Raw genomic sequence first — 18,966 nt, forward strand, 5'->3', positions numbered from 1 at the left:
AGGACGACACAGAGGAATGATGGAGACCAAAGAATGGTTCAGACTCCTCACCTGGAATCGTGGTTTGGTGACTTTCTCTGTGTGCCTGTGAGGTTTTATCTTGGATTCAACTAATGGTTATTCTGAATCTTCAAATGAAGTAAGTGTGCTACGAAGAACTTTTAAGTGGTATTATTGGAAAGTGGCAAATATGTGCATAAAAGGATTCTTTGAAAGCATCGTGTTTCCTAAAATAATCTGGATTTTCTAAGCAAAACAAGTTAGTAAATATGCAAAAATATTTAGAAAATGCAAAAAAAAAAAAAAAAAGGAATAGATGCTGATATTTAACAAAACAAGTCTCATTAGATGATAATAGCTATTAAGACAGCAAAGATTAAGGGTAAAAGTATTCTTTTAATTTTAACAGCCTGTCTTTTCTGACTGGAAGTGATATCATTTGGAGCGCTTTTTTGACAAGCAGCACCGCCCACCTCGGGTGCCCCGGCAACCACAGCATGCGCTACTCTTTGTAGCCAACCCTTAGCGTTAGCAACAAGCTAGTTTAAAATTTTGCAATCCACAGAATGGAAAGCGGTGATGGGTGAGTGTTTTTAATTGGCCTTTCATTAGTTGTTTCAGTTCAGTGTGTGTCACGTTTTTGAGGACAGTTGCAAACTATAGAATAATGTTTATTTTGCAGGCAGCCGCCACATCCTGTCCGAAATATAAACACATTTCATTGCTCGTGCTAGGCTAACCAGCTAGCATGCTCTTGAATCTTTTTTGCTGCTAAATAAAACACTTTGAAATTGTGACTTCTTGAATTAATACGCTGACTTAAATAACTTTATTTTGCAAGTCTGTACATTTTGTGCTTTATAAACAAAATAGTCGTAAAAATATGGCCAGTGCATTTGTTTCTACTATGCTTCTCAGATGTTTACTAAGAAGATAATCATATTGCCTTATCAGTTAGAGCTGTTTTGCGCTCGTTTCTTTACTTTCTGACTAAACCTTCTGCAGTTTCTATGAATGAGCGAGTTACAAACACCTACCTTCACAGGCGGGCTGCCGATCAGCAGAAAGAAAACCGTTTGCTTATCTGCTTGGCCAAACTGAGCATGGGACCTGCTGCATTCTTTACTGCTGATGGTCGTATTATTTTGCATTCACTTGTTATTTTTTAACTTGATTTGATCTGGAGGACATCTAAGGGAAAATTCAGAAAGAGAAACTTCCTGTAAGTGTAAGATCTTCCCGCAGTTAAGTGCCCTCTGGTAAAGTATGGAGAGTAAATCGAGTGGTTTTTCTGGGTACTTATGAAAACGCAATCTAGATCATAATAAAAATGTTTTTATTTCATGGTTTTATACTCGGCTGTTATACTTTTTTAAAGTTGATTTTGTGGCAAAGATTGACTGAGGCAAAATTATTTCATCTTTTTTACAGACGGGTGCATTTATGCTCCAACAAATAATGCCAAAATATTCCATGTCATGCTTACATAGCAACATATAATTTATTTTTATCCCATCTATCCACCTATTGAAGTCTCTATAAATATGTAGGGTGTATAAACTCTGTGATACTGTTATTCTTGTATTGCTTTTAGTAATAGTGTTTTAAAGTAAAAATATATAACTCAAAAACTTCAACAGCATTCTAAGACCTTCCTAAAATACAGCAATTGAACTGTGCCTCCCTTAAAACATGTATGTTGTGTTTTCTGATATTGCATTCGGTGTTTGTTGTCTCAATCAGATTTGAGTGAATAAGACATTTAAAATGGTAGATTTCCTAATAAAATTATATTATTAAGCAATATTTTGATAGTAACGTGTTTGTACTTTATATAGTCACCAATCTGACCTCTATTTCTTACACTGATTACATTTTTGAAGTCATATTCAAGCTGTGTTATATGCATGAATTTAACCATTTAACAAGCATTTTATTTGTTTAATTGTTTAATTTTAGAGTTTTAAAAAATTGTGCATTTCAAGATATAGTTCAAGCATTTTATAAGTTCATTTTTTGCCCTATTTTTTTTTATTGATTGTGCCTCTTAAATCCCATGGTGATGAATTTCTCCTGGCTGACAGCTCAATTTTGCGCCAGACTTTTCTGGGAACAGAATTGTCATCATCACTTTCCAGAACCATAATTTGTGTTAATATCGCCTCGCTCGGTCATTCAAGAATCATGTAAGCCCAAGTAAGTGTTGAGTCTGTCTGCTGATGGACATAAAGTGTGATGCTTTTCTGCTGGTTGTGTCCCCTCCTCAGAATGGAGGTCGACGGCTGGGACCCCAGTCTGGAGGACGAGTTGGGAGTTTCACTGGATGACCTGAAGAAATGGATTGAGGAGGCCGTGGAGCAGAGCGAGGCTGTGAAGAAGAAAAAAGCCCAGCTGATAGAGCTCGAGGAATGGGTGGAACAGAAAGAGAAAGAAGAGGCGAAGACAGAGAAACTTCTCAACGATGCCAACCAGTATGGAAGATGTTACTTTTTTTGGGTTTAACTGGTGTTTTCTGCCATTTGCTCATTTTGCCCCTCTGATTCTTCAGGTCCGTTTTGGAGTGTGAGAAGCTAGTGAGGGCAGCGTATGAAAACAACGGCCTCGTCTACCGAGAGAGCAGCTCAGACGATGAAGGCGGCGGAGGAGGAGGGCTCCCCTCTGAAGTCATCGAGATTGATGACGATGATGACGATGACGTCATAGCTGTGGGATGTTGTAAGTCACAGTTTTCTACAGAGTTACTGTCAGTGCTGCAGTAGCTGGAAATGCTAACACGCTTATTTTATCTCTCGTTTCTGTTCTCCACCATCAGTGGTTCCTCCAAAGACACAAGCGCCATCTAAGGACCCAACAGTGAGAGCAGCCAGCCGCGGTTTTTCCTCTTCTGATGACCAAGTGTCATCATGGACCAAGTGTCCATGATGAATGATTAATTAAATTATCTGTAAAACACAGTCTCAGGGCCTGAAATTAATATTTCCACCTCCAAAAGTAATTGTACACATGGCATCGTTTTCTGAAAGGTTTTCATCCACATCAACTCTCACAGTCTGGTCCTGAGTGTTGTATTAAACATGCCAAACCTGTAGGGGGCAGTGTAGCGTTAAGCTAAAACCTGTCAACCAATCAGATTTCTTCAAAACAACCAATACTTCCTGTTAGGAATTAAACATGGTGCCAGAAGGTTCATTTGTGTGTGCTGAAAAACTATCAGTTTTTGAAAATATACATATTTCTAAGAACAAGCCATTTTGTCAACAGGATATTTATCCATTTTACCTCAAATATAGTTTTATATAAATTTAGCAAAACTTGTTTTTATGAATGAAATAAACAAAAAAAGTTGAATAATTTACATTAATTAAAATAAATATTTATAAAAAAGGGTTATGTGTATATTTTTATAGAGCATAACATTTTAAAATATAATTCTCAAATACATCTTTACTACAAGTGTTGCGTGAATTGGTAACATAATTTGGAAAAATTAATAAACGGAAAATGTAACAAATAATAGAAGAAAAAAATGCACTATGACGTAAGCAAAAATCATCTCCTGCACCATTAAATATAACAAGTAAACATTAACCAAGGCTCAAAAACAAATGAAGAAGAAAGGAGCGCACTGTGACCATCCTCAACCCGTCTTCCACTGCTTGAATTCTCTTATAATGTTCCACTAAAACTTGAAGTCCACATTGTTTCCAGCTGTTCTGACTTCTGCTCTTTCATCACCAGTTAAACGAAGCCTCTGCAGTTCTGCAGAAAACCACCCAGCAGGTCCAGAAGTTGGTCCAAATAGTCACCAAGCCCTCCTCTGCCTCGCCTTTGATACGAACAGCAGTGCAGTCTGTAGTTCAGCCAGGTGAGCACACGCAAAGCTTCTAGCTTTGTGGAGCCGTTATTGGTGCTAATGTTTGGATTTAAAAAAAATTGTATCCTGCAGGAGTTCAGAGCACGACACCAGCTATATTTGTATCACAAGCTCCGTCTCATCAGACGATGACGCAGACGCAGCCAAACCCCAACATAAAAGAAGATGAGCTCAAAGTGGGGATGAACATCCTGGGAAAGAAACGCACCAAGACGTGGCATAAAGGCAACCTGGTGGCAATTAACCCTGTTGGTGTGTTTCTTTTAAACTCATTATGAGCATCACGATGTTTTACACGGCTTTTGCTTCTTGCTCTGTGGGATTGTTTTGATGATCCAGACGCTCTCTTTGTTTCCAGGAAACGGTGTGTTTAAGTACAAGGTGAGGTTTGATAAAGGCAAGAGTCTGCTGTCTGGGAACCATGTGGCGTTTGACTACAACCCCACCCTGGAGAGCCTGTACGTCGGGGCTCGTGTTGTCGCCAAGTACAAAGACGGAAACCTGGTGTGGCTGTACGCTGGAATCGTGGCAGAGATGCCAAACAACAAGAACCGGATGAGGTATAAATTTTATTTGTTGTCGTATAACGCAGATAAAGAAGAATTTATAGGTTTACGTCGGCAAGAAGTTGGTAATTACTCTGATGCTGTTTGTCCGGTTGTTATTTACAATTGTTACTGTTGCTATTCTTATTATCCCTAGATTTGTTTGTCTTCTTATGAGTTAATTTGTAACCATTTTGTCAATGTCATATAATTTATTTGTTGACTCCTTAGCACAGTATATTGAACAGGCACATTAATATTATAACATGGTTTTAATTACAAAGTTTTTTACAATTTGTCCTTTATAAGCAGAAAAGTGGCATTAAACAAATTATGCATGATATGTTTTCTCTGTCCTACTGATTGCTTGTTTTCTTGCTTGAAATAAATAAATCAAATAAAAAATAACATTTCCAAAAGTTCAATGATATACAACTTTTGTGTTTTAGGTTTCTGATCTTCTTTGACGACGGCTACGCTTCATATGTGATCCTTCCTGAACTCTATCCAGTTTGCAGACCATGTAGGATTTAACTTCTGTCTTTGATAAAAATAAATAAATGAAAATAACATGTAGGAAAAGAGATAAATGAAGAAGTGTTTCTGTTTCTTTGTGTAGTAAAGCGAACTTGGGAAGACATAGAGGATGCATCTTGTCGGGACTTCATCGAGGAGTACATCTCCGCCTATCCCAGCAGGCCGATGGTGCTCCTAAAGGTCGGCCAGATAATCAAGACGGAGTGGGAGGGGACCTGGTGGAAGAGCAAAGTGGAGGAGGTGGACAGCAGCTTGGTCAAGATCCTCTTTCTGGTTCGTACCAGCCACTCATCCGAATCCAAATGCCATTTTTCAGAGCTTCCAGATCAACAGTGTCATTAATATAACTTAGAAAGACGTGGCACTTTTATCGTGTAGAGTGTTTTTACACCGTTTCTTGTGTTTTCTTGGTGTTGAGCAGGACGATAAGAGGAGCGAATGGATTTACAGAGGATCCACCAGGTTGGAGCCCATGTTCAATCTGAAACTGGCTTCAGCAAACACTCAAGAAAAGAAGCTAGCTGGCCACCAGAGGACAAGGCCAAACATGGGTAACTGGACACAGATTTGCAACATTAAAAGCTTGTGTTGAACATTGTCAAAGCCTGACTTAATCAGAAAATGCCCCTGGATCTGTAAGCCAGGACTGGTTGGGTTTGAGCCTTTTTTATTGTTACTGTCATACAGTTTAAAGCAGTAATATTACATAATGCAAATTAATTACATGACCTGTTTTTACCATTTTACGGTCAACAATACAGAGTCACAAAAGTGAAAAGATGACAGAGGAAAGTCAAAGTGGAATCCTCAACCACAAATTTCACTTAAAAAACTTTTATATAAAATCAAAGTGGTATGTTGCCCACATATCGCAGCAGTGAATTACCCTTTAATTACAGCACAACTAGTTCATAGTTAACATTTTTAAATTATCTTTCAAACTAAATTATTTCTTTTAAACCTTCCTGAATATAAAAATCTGGAAAACTGAGAATCAACTTAGTTTGAGACAATAAAACAGCTGTGATTGAACAAGCTTCACCTGTCATGATGAATTTTGCTGGACGATAAATTGTCCCGATAATAATGCGATAAACAATAATATTGTTTTGAGACTATTTTGAAGTGATATAATGGTAATGACATCATAATGCAAGTTTGCCCCCTCGTTGACTAATAAACTTAGATTTTGTTTCAAAATAAAACACAACCATAAACAATAAATATAGAACTACACTCAATTGAATTCAGAATTTAAATGAAGATGTCAAAATTACCTTTTAGAAAATACTAATCATCAGATTAATTGATTGGTTGATTAATTGCGTATTGTGATAGGCTCACTCACATGTTGCTGAGCTTCGACATTAATGTTGGACCAAACAGAGACCTGCCCAACACCTGGATGTCACTTCAGGTTGCCTTCACAAAACACAAAAGATGTACATTATATGATCTATTTAATGACTGTAACTTTGTTTTTTGTTTTTTTGTTTGTTTTTTTACAAATATTATTCTAAAACTTGAATTAATAATACTTTTAATAGTGTTTTGATCAATAATTACCACTTGCTCTTTTTTGGGGGAAGAAAGTTGGAGAATTTCCCTCCGTCTGTCACGACTTCTACACTGACTGTCGCTACTTCCTCCAATCTCTAGGAGCACTAAGGAGTAAAGGCCCAGTCGTTCAGTACACTGGCGTCGAACACGTCGGAGTTTCTCCTGCCAAACCTCCTCAAACGACACAGAGTCAGCCGCCAGCGATGACTCTGATCCAGCAGCTTCAGCAGCGGCCGCAGCCCCAGCTCCTCCAGCAGGTCCAGCCGTCCCAGCAAACCCTGCAGCCACAAGCTCAACAAACCCAGCAAACCCCTCAGCCCTCACCGGCTGCCCAGTTTCAACGTATTGAGTAAGTATGAGAGCTGAAACGGTTAACTGCATTTTTTAAATATTGTGTGGATTATACAGATTTTTTTTTTTTTTTAAATGTCCATTCGCTGAAAGAACAACTCAGAGCAGTAATTGACCTAAAACTATACCCAAACATTTTGCATTAAAGATAAAAAAAAATTATGTTGGCTGTAAATATGTTTTACCCAAAACTCCTGAAGTGGCATTAGGCTTTACCTAATTCAAATCATGTTAAAAGAAATCAAATTTTTAATCAGTTAGACAAAAAATAATCAACATGTCAGTCCTACACTACATTGACGTTAGGTCAAAGAGGAAGAGCTGAGCTTTTCACATGTTGATGTCAAAATTATTGTTTTCACTGAAGAAACTTTGCTGCAAGTGATGCAGCATACACTATAGAAATGCTTTTCTAATGCATTTTAGGAAATATGATATTTATTTTCGAATTTAAAAAAGGAATTATTTGTTATTTTGCATCTTTTAATGGCTGCATGAAAGCCTAATGAATTGGAATGTTACCGCTTCAGAGGGGAGAGTATCATCCGGGGTAAATTTGTATTTTAAACAGGTTTTGTTAGGAGAATGATTGGATTTTTACACCAAACCGTCTGTAATAAGAACAGGTAAATGATGATCATCATCCAGATGATGGTTTCACTTCCCGTCAGGGTTTAACGATTACAAAGTTAGCTTCATGGGAAGCCAACTCGCTCTTTAATGTGTCAAGATAAACAATAATTGTTTTTTTTCCCTTTTGTTTTATCACCTCAAGAAATAAACATCAGATGGCAAAGAAGAGCACGTCTAATTTCATCCCTGGTGTCGGCGGGACGCACGCCTCCAAGATCCTGCAGGCTGCGTCCGCTAACGCCAGCAACCTCTCAGTGTAAGTTCACAGTTTTACATGATTAAATTCAGCAAACACAAACAAGAAAGTAGCTAATAAAGCTAATCAGATTCTGTTCTTTGAACGAAAATTAGCACCAGATAGTTTATTTTTTTATTTTTAATGCAGAAACAATGTTTGGTAAAGCCCCATTTTTGTACCGCTGCCATCTTGTGCTTAAGCCTGTCGTACTAACAGAGTTTGGTGGATGATAAATTGTCCCAGAAGTGTTAACACAATAAATGATAAAATTGTTCTTAGACAATTTTCAAGTAATATAATGGTGATAATCCAAGAATACAGTCTTAGACATTTAGGTTTTGAAGAGATGTTGCTCCTTTCCTGTCTCTGACAGTTTAACGCTTCCACACAAAAGTTTCCAGGAAGAACATAAAAACATAAACATAAGAACATAAAAACTCTTTATTTTGAAGATGAAAGCAGCTGATGTTCTGTAAGTCTCAATGTTCTCAGGAAAGGACGAAAAACTACTTAGTTCTGCATTTTCATCGATTTAAGTGTTTTAAATAACTTTGCATAGCTGATTTGCTTACAACTGTTTTATTTGTGAAGAAACAGTTGTCACTTTCAAAGTTATCAGAATCGAATTCAGTTTTTAAAGTTTTAAATCCACAGTGGAAAGGTGCAGAGCACCCCGAACACGCCCACGTCCTCCTTCACGCCTCCGTATCAGAGACAGACGACCGCCCTGGCGCCTCCCCCTTCCATCGTCACGCACGCGATGGCCACCATCCCTCAGCAGCCGTCCTACAGAGCCCCGACGGACCGCATCTTCTACCTGGCTCACACCTGCCAGCCTGCATGTCTGAACCGCGTCCGACCAGCAAAGTCAGACCTGCACAGAGGAAAGAACCCCCTCCTCACTCCGCTGCTCTACGACTTCAGACGCATGACGGGACGACGCAAAGTCAACCGTAAAGTACGCACAATCCTTTAAAAATGCTGACTATACGAATTCATTTATTTTAAAATGACGGTTCTTTATGCTCAACCTCCAGATGTCCTTCCACGTTATCTACAAGGCTCCGTGTGGACTTTGTCTGCGTAACATGGGGGAGATCCAGAACTACCTCTTCCAGACCCGCTGTGACTTTATATTCTTAGAGATGTTCTGCCTCGACCCGTACGTCCTGGTGGACCGGCCTTTCCAGCCGCAAAGGCCCTTCTATTACATTCCAGACATCACTAGTGGGAAGGAGGACATCCCTCTGTCCTGCGTCAATGAGATTGACACCACTCCACCACCTAACGTAAAATACAGTAAGGATCAAAACCATTTTCTCCCAAATGTGGGATTATTTCATATTTTTTTTTTCAGTTTTATTCTTCCTTTGGTCAGTCGTTCACATGCCTAAGCCTTTCTTTCCCTGTGCAATTTATTTAACGAGCACAAACTTTCTCCAAAATCTGCAGTATGAAAATATTTAACTTCAATAACGGCTAATTTATTTTCAGGCATTGCTCTCGTCTTTCCATGTGTGTAATGGAAATCTTTAAATGAAATATTAGTAAAAGGAAAATAAGTTTGTCTAAGTACTAAGGAGAAACATGTCGGCTCCTCAAAATGGGAAAATAATCAAATTTGTTTTTGTGCATCTAGGATCTATCATTAGATGCAATGATATCCCATAACTCATTTTCATTTTGGGCCACATCAAAAATCTGAATGTTCTTACAGGGCCAGAATATATTAAACCCATTAAATTGCTAAAATATCAATAAATAGCTGTTTCAGCATTCAGTAAGTGTTTCTTAAAATTAAATAATATTGAACATCTTTTCTAACTGGTCAGCAGTCCAGCCAGGATTGTTTTTGTTTTTTTGCAATCAAAATCAGAGATTTTCTGACGTTAATTTAGAAATATTTGTAAGGAATTTTTATGATATTTGCACTAAAGTATGTTGTTAAATGTGACTTTTTTTATTATTATTATTATTAATCGCCATATTGATCACAGATTAAGACTTGACATCAAGTGAGGCTGAGTCATTTAAACCCAAAGTTTTTGGCCAATTTTGAGAAAAAAATTCAGTAAAATCAGAAAAAAATGTGCGAATCTGTTGACTTTGTGTGAATTTTTCAGATTTGTGAAAAACTGGATGGACTTATTGATGTAATTTGGAGGCTGAAGGGCCACATAAAACTCCGTGGTGGGCCAGATTTGGCCCCCGGGCCTTGAGTTTAACACATGCACCATAAATGTTTTAAGATAAATAAAGAAAAGCAGTCCAGTTTCTCTCTTTTTTTTTTACATAACAGCAAATTGTAGCAAGTCATTCTCAATCTGTGTCAAAATTAAAATGCAGCAAATTAAAAACGATTGCTTGCTTGTGCGTTCAGCTGTACTTTGCTGCTGAATACAGTTTGTTTTGTGATAATGTGATACCTGACCGCTGTGCCTGACTCATTCTCTCCTCTCTCCACAAGGCAAGGAGCGAATCCCTGAAGACGGAGTATTTATTAACACCAGTTCAGACTTCCTGGTCGGCTGTGAATGTACCGACGGCTGCAAAGACAAGTCAGTGGAGATAATCGCCTTTATTTCAATTTGTCTGCTGCAGATAAGACCCTGGAGATTTGTCATGGGATCTTGGTATTTCTTCTTCTTTTTAATTACAGATCCAAATGTTCCTGCCACCAGCTGACCCTGCAGGCTTCAGGCTGCACACCTGGGGGGCAGATCAACCAGAGCGCCGGATATTCATACAAACGATTAGAGGAGTGCTTACCTACAGGGTCAGACATTTTCACCTGCATAACTCACTCATGTCTTTCATTCCCACACAGGCAAATAATAACTAAAAACGACTTTTGTCCTCGTGTTTAATGTGAAATTGTCGTCTTTCTTCCTGCTCTTCTCTTAGCATCTATGAGTGCAACAAAAGGTGTAAATGTTGTGCTCAGATGTGCACCAACCGGCTGGTGCAGCACGGCCTGCAGGTCCGTCTGCAGCTCTTTAAGACCCAGAACAAAGGCTGGGGCATTCGCTGTCTGGACGATATAGCTAAGGGATCATTTGTTTGCATTTATGCTGGTGAGAAACACGATTAGGACTGATGGGAAGACGGACACAATCAGGCTGCCATGCAGAATCCATGCATTGTCTGTCTTTCCTTCCGTTTTCCCAGGTAAAATCCTGACTGATGATTTCGCTGACAAAGAAGGTCTAGAAATGGGTGACGAGTATTTCGCTAACCTGGACCACATTGAGAGCGTGGAGAACTTCAAGGAAGGCTACGAGAGCGAGGCGCACTGCTCCGACAGCGAGGGCAGCGGCGTGGACGTGTCCAGGATGAAAATCCAGCCGTCCGCTTTGGTCTCCAGCGGCGCTGCGAGGAAAAAAGGCGAGTCCCAGCCCAAACATATGATGTGTCTGCTGCTTTTATTTGCAGCAGGCAGCCATTTTATCATACATGTTTCCTCGTCCCGCAGCTCAGAGCTCCAGCTCTTCGGATGACAGCAACGACGAAGAGGAGAAAGATTCAAAGAGTGAAGATGAAAGCGACAGCTCAGACGACACCTTTGTGAAGGACAACTACTACACCCCCAGCTCTGTGTGGAGGAGTTACACGACTCGCGGTCAGGCCAAGGGCAACAAAGAAGGTACTGCAGATCCAACGCTGATGATCAAACTCAGCAGTAGAGCCTTGAAAAACACAGATCTGGAAAAAATGAAGAGCCCACAGCATTGAAAACCTCCTGGTTTTTCCACCAAATACTGATTTCTAAACTCTTCCTGAGTTAAAACAGTAATATTGTTGTTTCTAAATTAATATCAACTTGTTTTCTTTGCATTATTTGAGGTCTGGAAGCTCTGCGTCTTTCATCATTTTGACCATTTCTCATTTTCTGCAAATACTAAAGTTTTCTTGTAACTTCAGAGACATGTTGTCAGTGGTTCATATAATACAATAACAATGTTCGTTTTACTCAAATACATACCTATAAAAAGTAAAATCAGAGAAACTGACCATTTTAAATGGTTTCTTAATTTTTTTCCAGAGATGTATATGTAAATGATTGCAGTATCTTTATTTTCTTTATGGTAACACTATGTGCCCCCCACACATTTGTCTTTTTCACGCTAAATATAAATTCTGTTTGTTTTTTTGTTTTGTTTGCTTTTTTAATAAAAACTTTCATTTTAGAAAAAACCCTATTCTCACTGTTTTAGTCTTATTTAGAGGAAATCAACACATATTACTAAAACCTGATGATCTTACCATGAACAAATTGCTTTAATATCGCTAGTAGGTAATGTTTAATGTTTTCTCTCGTCTTTTATCAACTCGCCTTCATCTAATGCTTAAGGGTCGTTAATAATATCAATTTGGTAGAACAACTTATTTTATCACGGTGTGATAAACAGTTGTAGGACGCCAACAACATGCTAGCTAATCTTAAAACAGCAAGATGAATGCGGGTAGCCATGCTTTGCCTTATTACTGCCTGATTGTTTGGCTATCTATTTTACTTGGCTTTCAACACCAGTGGGATCTAGTTTTAAATTGTATTTTTTTTGTTTTTAAACTGTTTTTAAATTACTTTTTTATTATGTTGTGATTTTAAATTGTACAGCACTTTGTATCAACTGTGGTTGTTTTAAAGTGCTTTATAAATAAAGTTGGTATGGTATGGTATGGTAAATAAAGTTAATTCTTGCTCTCCTGCTGCAGGGAGTCAGGACAGTAAAGATGGACTGAGTGTCTCAGCCAAAGGTCAGGATGATGAGAAACCGCCCTCCATGCCAGAGGAGACGGGGAAAAGCAAAGTGGCTTCCTGGTTAACAAGCCAGGGCCTGAAGAAGGTCAGTAAAATAAAACAAATAATATTAAACGATAAGACTATTTTACATCCTGATGTGTCCAGTAGCCACATGAAACAATCTCTGATTATATATTTTATTTTGGGTGATTTTTGCTTCTATACTCTGTTCTCTCTCCCCAACAGGAAACTGGAGACAACAAGAGGTGTGCTGAAATTCCCAAACTCTCCCTAAAATTTAATAGTTGTTTTTTTCCCCCCATTTTAAGCTTTAATTAATTTAATTGCTCATGGAATATTCTTATTCTGCAGTCAAATAAAGACGGAGCAATCAAAGAAACAGGACGTCATGACTCTATCGGACAGCGATGATGTTCAGACGATTAGCTCCGGATCTGAAGACAACAAAGACAGAGAGAAAGCCACTCCGGGTAAACGCAGTTAAAAACCAAACACCAGATCTTTACTCTACATGTTTCATGACTTTCCCACGCTCTTCTTCGCTGGAGCTTCTGTATCCGGCGTGACCAAGAAGCAGGTAGCGGTGAAATCCACCCGAGGCATCGCCCTGAAGAACAGCCACAGTATGATGGTGAAACCGTCTGGGGGAGGAGTCGGGCCCAGCGTTCAGGGGAGCAAACCCGGCCACCAGGGGCAGCCTGGAGGAGGGGCAGAAAACGCTCCCAAAAACACCCGGCTGTTCTTCGACGGCGAAGAGTCCTGCTACATCATCGACGCCAAGTTGGAGGGAAATCTGGGACGTTATCTCAATGTAAGAAATTTTTCTCTGCGTCATTTAAAAGCAGCTTTCTGTGATCCAAATTGACATGCTCTTCTATTACCTGCATTGCAGCACAGCTGCAGTCCTAACCTGTTCGTCCAGAACGTGTTTGTCGACACACACGACTTGAGATTCCCCTGGGTGGCGTTCTTCGCCAGCAAGTGAGTTAGAAATGGGTTCATTTCATCATACTGGGGATTTACAGTTTAAACATGGTCTGTAAGCGCTAATGAGGGAGTGTCGGAGGTCCTTAAAGAGACAGAGGCCAATTTCATGGATACGGCTATGAAGCAAAACTAGAGTCCAAAAGTAGCGGCTTTTGGACTATAAGCCGCTACTTTTCCCCCGCGCTTTGAACCATGCTGCCTATAGCTTGGTGCGGCTTTTCTGTGGAATTGTCTTCAACCACCAGGGGGCGCTTTAGCAGGAAGTGAATCATTGGGAGTCAAAATTGGAAATCAAAGAAGAAAGTGCTACTTTTCATTTAGAACAAGCACATGCTAGCATCAGGGACGACGGAGAAATTCCTTCAAACTCATATGATGCAGCTTTTAAGTTGAGGGCTATCGATCTGGCAGTACAGGAGGGAAATAGAGCCGCTGCAGGTAAACTCAGCGTGAATGAAACCACGGTTCAGCGTTGGAGACGGAGAACTGCGTCCGTAATAAATCCAGCAAGTTTATTAGGACGCAGCTGCCCTCTGCTGGGTCCTTATGGAAAACCGAGAGCGGCGAGATATGTTTCCAGTTTTTCTCAAAAAATGTTTAGTTGCGGCTAAGTACGGTAATTTTAATTTATTTTTGACATAGAATTTTAAAAACAACTGCAGGTAAGAAAGTTTTAAGCTTTAAACATTTCCTCTAGAAAAGAATCTGGAAGCAACCAAGTGTTGTAAAACTGCAAAAGTATTCACACCGCTTCAACCTTTCAACATTACAGCCTCATGTTATTAAGCTTCTGACGCAATTGAAGACAGAAACATTTGTTACTGGAGCTCTGGTTAGTCGGGAGCCAAAACATTTTGTAATGGTTTCAGTTACAAGTCTGACTATTATAGATCAGAAATGCCTAATAGTTTGTCTTTCAACTAATTTGCACCTTCGCTCTTCTTCTTATCGTTACATCATCTGATAAAGTTTCCTTCCGTCTCTTCCGCTGATGTTTTTTTTCCCCTGACTGTGTTGCGTTCAGGCGGATTCGGGCCGGCACAGAACTGACCTGGGATTATAACTACGAGGTGGGAAGCGTTGAAGGCAAAGAGCTGCTGTGCTGCTGCGGATCCACAGAGTGCCGTGGGCGGCTGCTGTGATCCACCCGGACGTCATCCCCTTCAACGCCGAACCCCGTTTAGTTTATGTTTTATTAAGTTCTAGGAATTTTGTAGCATCTCGTTCTTTTCGTGTGTGTATTTTTTTTTACCAGCATGTGACTTAAGTGTCTGATGTTGTCCATTAAATGTTTTCTTTACCTCCGAATAAAAGTTTCTTCAGTGACCGGAGCTCCTGCCTTGTTACTCATTTATTACTGCTTGGATTATACGTTATTTTGTGTTTTCTGAAAAATCTCTTACTGACCAAAACAGCTAAATATGTTTTATTTCTGCTCGATGTGACTCAAACTTGCGGAAGTCCAGGTTCTCTCAAAACGATCCGTTTCTTTCAATTTATCCAACCGGGCAGAGAGTTCGTCCAATCAGCTCAACTCAATCAAAAAAAAAAGATAAACATTTGTCTTGAACGTAAAACTCGGAGCAGAAGCTGCTAACCTTCGTCAGTTTTGGATGTTTTTTTGGTTTACTCGAACATTTTTTAGCATGTTTTACTACCCGGCTGTTTTAAACCGTCGATCAGGATGTTTCTCTACGATCTGGTGAGTGAAAATCTTTTAAATCCTTCAACAGTCCAGTGACGTTTCCACTAAATCTGATTCTTGGAGAGGTTTTTCCAAATTATCGAGGTTGATGTGTTGCATTGCTACTTACAAAAAATAAATAAAAAACTTCATACTGGTGAACTCTTTTAGTTATTTAAACTACGTTAATCTGTCATTACAAAAGAATAATCGTTATTTTTTTAAAAAGAAAAGGACAATTTTGCAAAAAGTGACAAAATCATGAACTACTCAATACATTATTATTATTATTAAAGAAAATGTATTGAGTAGTTCATGATTTTGTCACTTTTTGCAAAATTGTCCTTTTCTTTTTTAAAATAAATTTAAAATATGTCTACGCTTTTTACATTTAAATCTGTAACCCTGTTCGATTTAAACACAAAATGGCTGCACAGAGTTTACTTGTTTTTGGGGGGGGTTTTGTCCTTAATAAAGAGATGGCAGAGTCCAGGTGCATCTTTAAAAGCTGACAAACACAAACAGCGCCTCTGAAGTCAAAACAAAAGCGCTGCAGGGTTTGATGTGTCCTTCACCAAATGTAAGATTTCTAAAGATTAAAGAGATTAAAAAAAAAAACAAAACTCAGCTTGATTCCCACGGGTGCTCCTCAAATGTGAACATTTTATATTTTTTTTAAGGTTTTTGACCAGCTTTGATTATAACTTTTAACTTAAAGACGATATAGCTCCTTGAATTATTAGTGGAAGTCAAGATATTAGAATATAAAGAGACAAAAAAAATTGAGTTATTTAAATATGTAAAGATTTTTTACATATTTAAATTATTTTGGGATGCTGTTGAAATCCCAAAATAATTTTATGCGATCAATCAGAAATGATGATTAAAATCTAAAACCAAAATAGACCTTTTTTATGTTTCCCCCTTCCAAATTCTTTCAAACTAAATGTTTTAATGCATCAATAGAAAAATATATTTCTGATCATTTCCAGGCAAAACGTAATTAACATTACATTAATCTGTAATCACATATTTTTTAGTAAATAAAAGATAACTTCAACATATAATGTTTGTTAATTAATTATAATAAAGACCTTATATGTTGTTCCTTGTCATTTTGATCAGCTTCAAATGCTGATCCGTTTGTGAATTTGACAATTAGCTCTGCCTTCTGTTTTTAATTCAGCAGTAAATGAATTATTTACATTTCAGGCTGGTTGCCACAAAAGGCATCAAAGTTCCTCGGAGGGATTTCCTGAAAGTCAACGTGAAAAGGAGTTGGTGAGTATTTTTTTTTAAAACTGTAGTTGCTTTATTCAGTGTATGACAGTTTTATTTGTTCCACCGTTTATGCAAAAGGTGATAAAGTGGAAAACAGTTAAAGTTTTATTAAGGTAAGAAACATAAACATACTACAACTGAAAAATGCAAATTGTTGAAATATAATAAACCAATCAAATTTTTTGATTTTGTAGGGAAGATGCATTTTTTTACAACAGCTTTCATGCAGCATGTTATGAGAAGTTTTGAGTCAAAGGAGGTTTTTCGTGGCGTTTATTTCAGAATTTAGGAGATTGATGTGTTTTTGGTCAGGACTCTGACAGCATCACTTTGAATGAGCTGTAACTTCCTGATTTGGGTTTTACAGAGCCCTGCACAGATAGCAAGTTTCTAACCAAGTGGAAAATAAGCATTTAACTGTGCTTTTTACCCACATTGCAAAAAACATAATTAAAGACACACTCCACGACTGCACTCTGTTGTCATGTGGCGACAAGTAAATCTAAAGTTGCATTTAAAAAAAGCAGCGTTTGGAGAACGGAGCCTTGAGGAATCCCACAATCGATTGTCAGTCACGTTTATAATTAAGGCGACACAAAGTCATCTGGGTTTCTCAAACAAACCAACCGGAGGACTGATGACGTTAACGAAGCTGTTGCCTTGGCAGCGATGACATCATGAACTACCTGCTGGAGCGGGTGGCCCCGCCTCAACCCGGCCTGCCGCGACCCCGCTTCTCCCTCTACCTCTCCTCACAGCTGCAGTACGGCATCATCCTGGTCTACCACCGGCAGTGCACCATCTTTCTGGGTGAGAAAAACTACAAAACGCTGAAAGGTTTTGGGGGGGAAAAAAGCAGTGATGGAGTTCAAGACAAACTTTTTTCCTTCCAGAGGAAGTCCAATCCATTCTGGGCCAACTGTTGAAACAAAGAAGCTCAGGAAAAACGGATCTTTCCGGCCCAAGCAAGTATGAACATTTGCTTTAATATAGTAAAGTAAACACACATTTTTTCTTTTTCTTCTTCTTCTTCTTCGTCTTTGTCTTCTTCCTCTTCTTCTTCTGCTTTAAGTCCTGTTTTATTCATTCAAGGTCAGCTGCAGTCCTGCCTGATGCCCTGTTTCTCATGGAGGAGACCGAAGGCGCTCCGGATCCTTTATTTGGAGCGATGCTCCTCCAGGACACGATGCCCAACACGACGCAGCTGATGCAGGTGCCGACCGACAGGAAACGAGCGGCGAGCCCGATGCACGTCGCTCGGGATAACTGAGGTTTTTTTTTTCCTGCCTTCTGTGTCAGATGAATTGGGAAGCTCTGCGAGAATCGTCTCCCGAGCTTCATGAACGGAGCAGATCAGCTATTTCTGCTTCTCCACATCTGGAAAATGGCAAGACTGTCCTTTATGTGCTGCAGCTACATTACGTGGTGGTGGGAGTGTCATGGTTTGGTTCTAGTGTCAGGAAGGAAACGTTCCTCACCTTCCATTGCCTCATTTTTCCCTCCTGTCTTCACCGGATTGTGTGACAGCCAAACGATGAGTTGTGTTTTTTTTGTTTTTTTTTCCCCTCAGGCATCTCCGCTTCCCCAGAATCCATCACTCTGAGTGAGCCGATACTTGCTGCCGCTGCCCCCGCCGCAGAGGTTCGCCTGCTGGCTGAAAAACTATAGAAACGCTTTCAGTCTATTTTTTCCTCACGGCCATTTTTTTTTCTCTCATCTAGTTTGATGAGGAAGACTTCACTGATGATCTTCCACAAACTGTCGATTTACTCCTGGACCAGCTGGGTCACTTTCAAGAAGGTTTGAGGAAGATTTTGTTTCTCAGCTGTAGTGTAAGTTACCTGCTGCTTAATTAATGGAGGAGCTGCTGCTGCTGCGTTGTCAACAGGAGGTTTGGAGCCAATTCAAGAAGAGATGAGAGAGGAAGAGGAGAGCGAGAAGATGAAGGAAATGACTCCATCCATCGCAGAGTAACGCCTCCCTCCTCGCGTACAAACACAAATGAGAAGAAACAAAATCCGACCGACTGTTTTATCCTTCAGCCTGCAGCCGCCCACCGTCTCCAGCGAGGGCCCTGAGCTGCTGCCTCTGGAGGAGCCGGGCCCCTCTGGGGAAACCCCCTTAACGCCCAGCGACCCGGTCGCCCGGGTGCCGGCGGCCGGCGTCACCTCACCGCCGTCTGCAGCGCGGCGACGACGCAGGAGCCCCGAGTTAGAGGCGCGTTCTCTCTTTTTGTTGTTCTTCTAAAAAACTGTAGTTTTTACTCAATCATAATTGCATGATTAAATATATCTTTATATGTTTTAATACAGATTATCCACTATGCAAAAGTCATGCTTCCATTTTGGTTTCAGCCGTTTCTAAAAACAGCCCAAGTTCTTAAAAATAAAACACAGAATTTTTCGGGGGGGAATAAGTTTTTTGTGCTCTGAATGTAATGTCACAAATCTGCAATCACTGAACGTCACCTAGAAACCCAAGCTGAGCTCCAGAACGTCTGATCAGCCGGTT

At 39.6% G+C, this 18,966-nt stretch overlaps 1 protein-coding gene and 1 pseudogene across 1 annotated transcript; both read left to right on the forward strand.

Annotated features, from left to right (window-relative positions):
• The first annotated feature begins 467 nt into the window (after positions 1 to 467).
• LOC103136620 (histone-lysine N-methyltransferase SETDB1-B-like) lies at positions 468 to 14,819 on the forward strand. The gene is made up of 25 exons (XM_007549948.2): positions 468 to 583; positions 2,268 to 2,471; positions 2,549 to 2,715; positions 2,813 to 2,853; positions 3,739 to 3,865; positions 3,947 to 4,126; positions 4,233 to 4,434; positions 4,869 to 4,942; positions 5,039 to 5,229; positions 5,378 to 5,507; positions 6,616 to 6,865; positions 7,643 to 7,756; positions 8,393 to 8,696; positions 8,776 to 9,037; positions 10,206 to 10,296; positions 10,398 to 10,514; positions 10,643 to 10,812; positions 10,907 to 11,122; positions 11,211 to 11,381; positions 12,455 to 12,585; positions 12,729 to 12,748; positions 12,855 to 12,973; positions 13,052 to 13,314; positions 13,396 to 13,484; positions 14,515 to 14,819. Exons 1-25 carry the CDS (start codon positions 567 to 569, stop codon positions 14,630 to 14,632), a joined length of 3,768 nt encoding a protein of 1,255 aa, XP_007550010.1. The 5' UTR covers positions 468 to 566; the 3' UTR covers positions 14,633 to 14,819.
• Positions 14,820 to 14,890: 71 nt separating this feature from the next.
• Positions 14,891 to 18,966, forward strand: part of LOC103136812 (meiotic recombination protein REC8 homolog) — a 7,650-nt pseudogene continuing 3,574 nt past the window's right edge.

This window comes from Poecilia formosa, unplaced genomic scaffold (genome assembly GCF_000485575.1).
Source record: "Poecilia formosa unplaced genomic scaffold, Poecilia_formosa-5.1.2 Scaffold34, whole genome shotgun sequence".
In the NCBI taxonomy this organism is placed as follows: domain Eukaryota; kingdom Metazoa; phylum Chordata; class Actinopteri; order Cyprinodontiformes; family Poeciliidae; genus Poecilia; species Poecilia formosa.

Excerpts from the sequence above, each read along its gene's own strand:
- LOC103136620 (XM_007549948.2), top strand. Across the intron at positions 8,697-8,775 it reads GACGCAAAGTCAACCGTAAA|ATGTCCTTCCACGTTATCTA; the intron begins GTACGCACAATC and ends CTCAACCTCCAG. Across the intron at positions 13,485-14,514 it reads GTGGCGTTCTTCGCCAGCAA|GCGGATTCGGGCCGGCACAG; the intron begins GTGAGTTAGAAA and ends TGTTGCGTTCAG.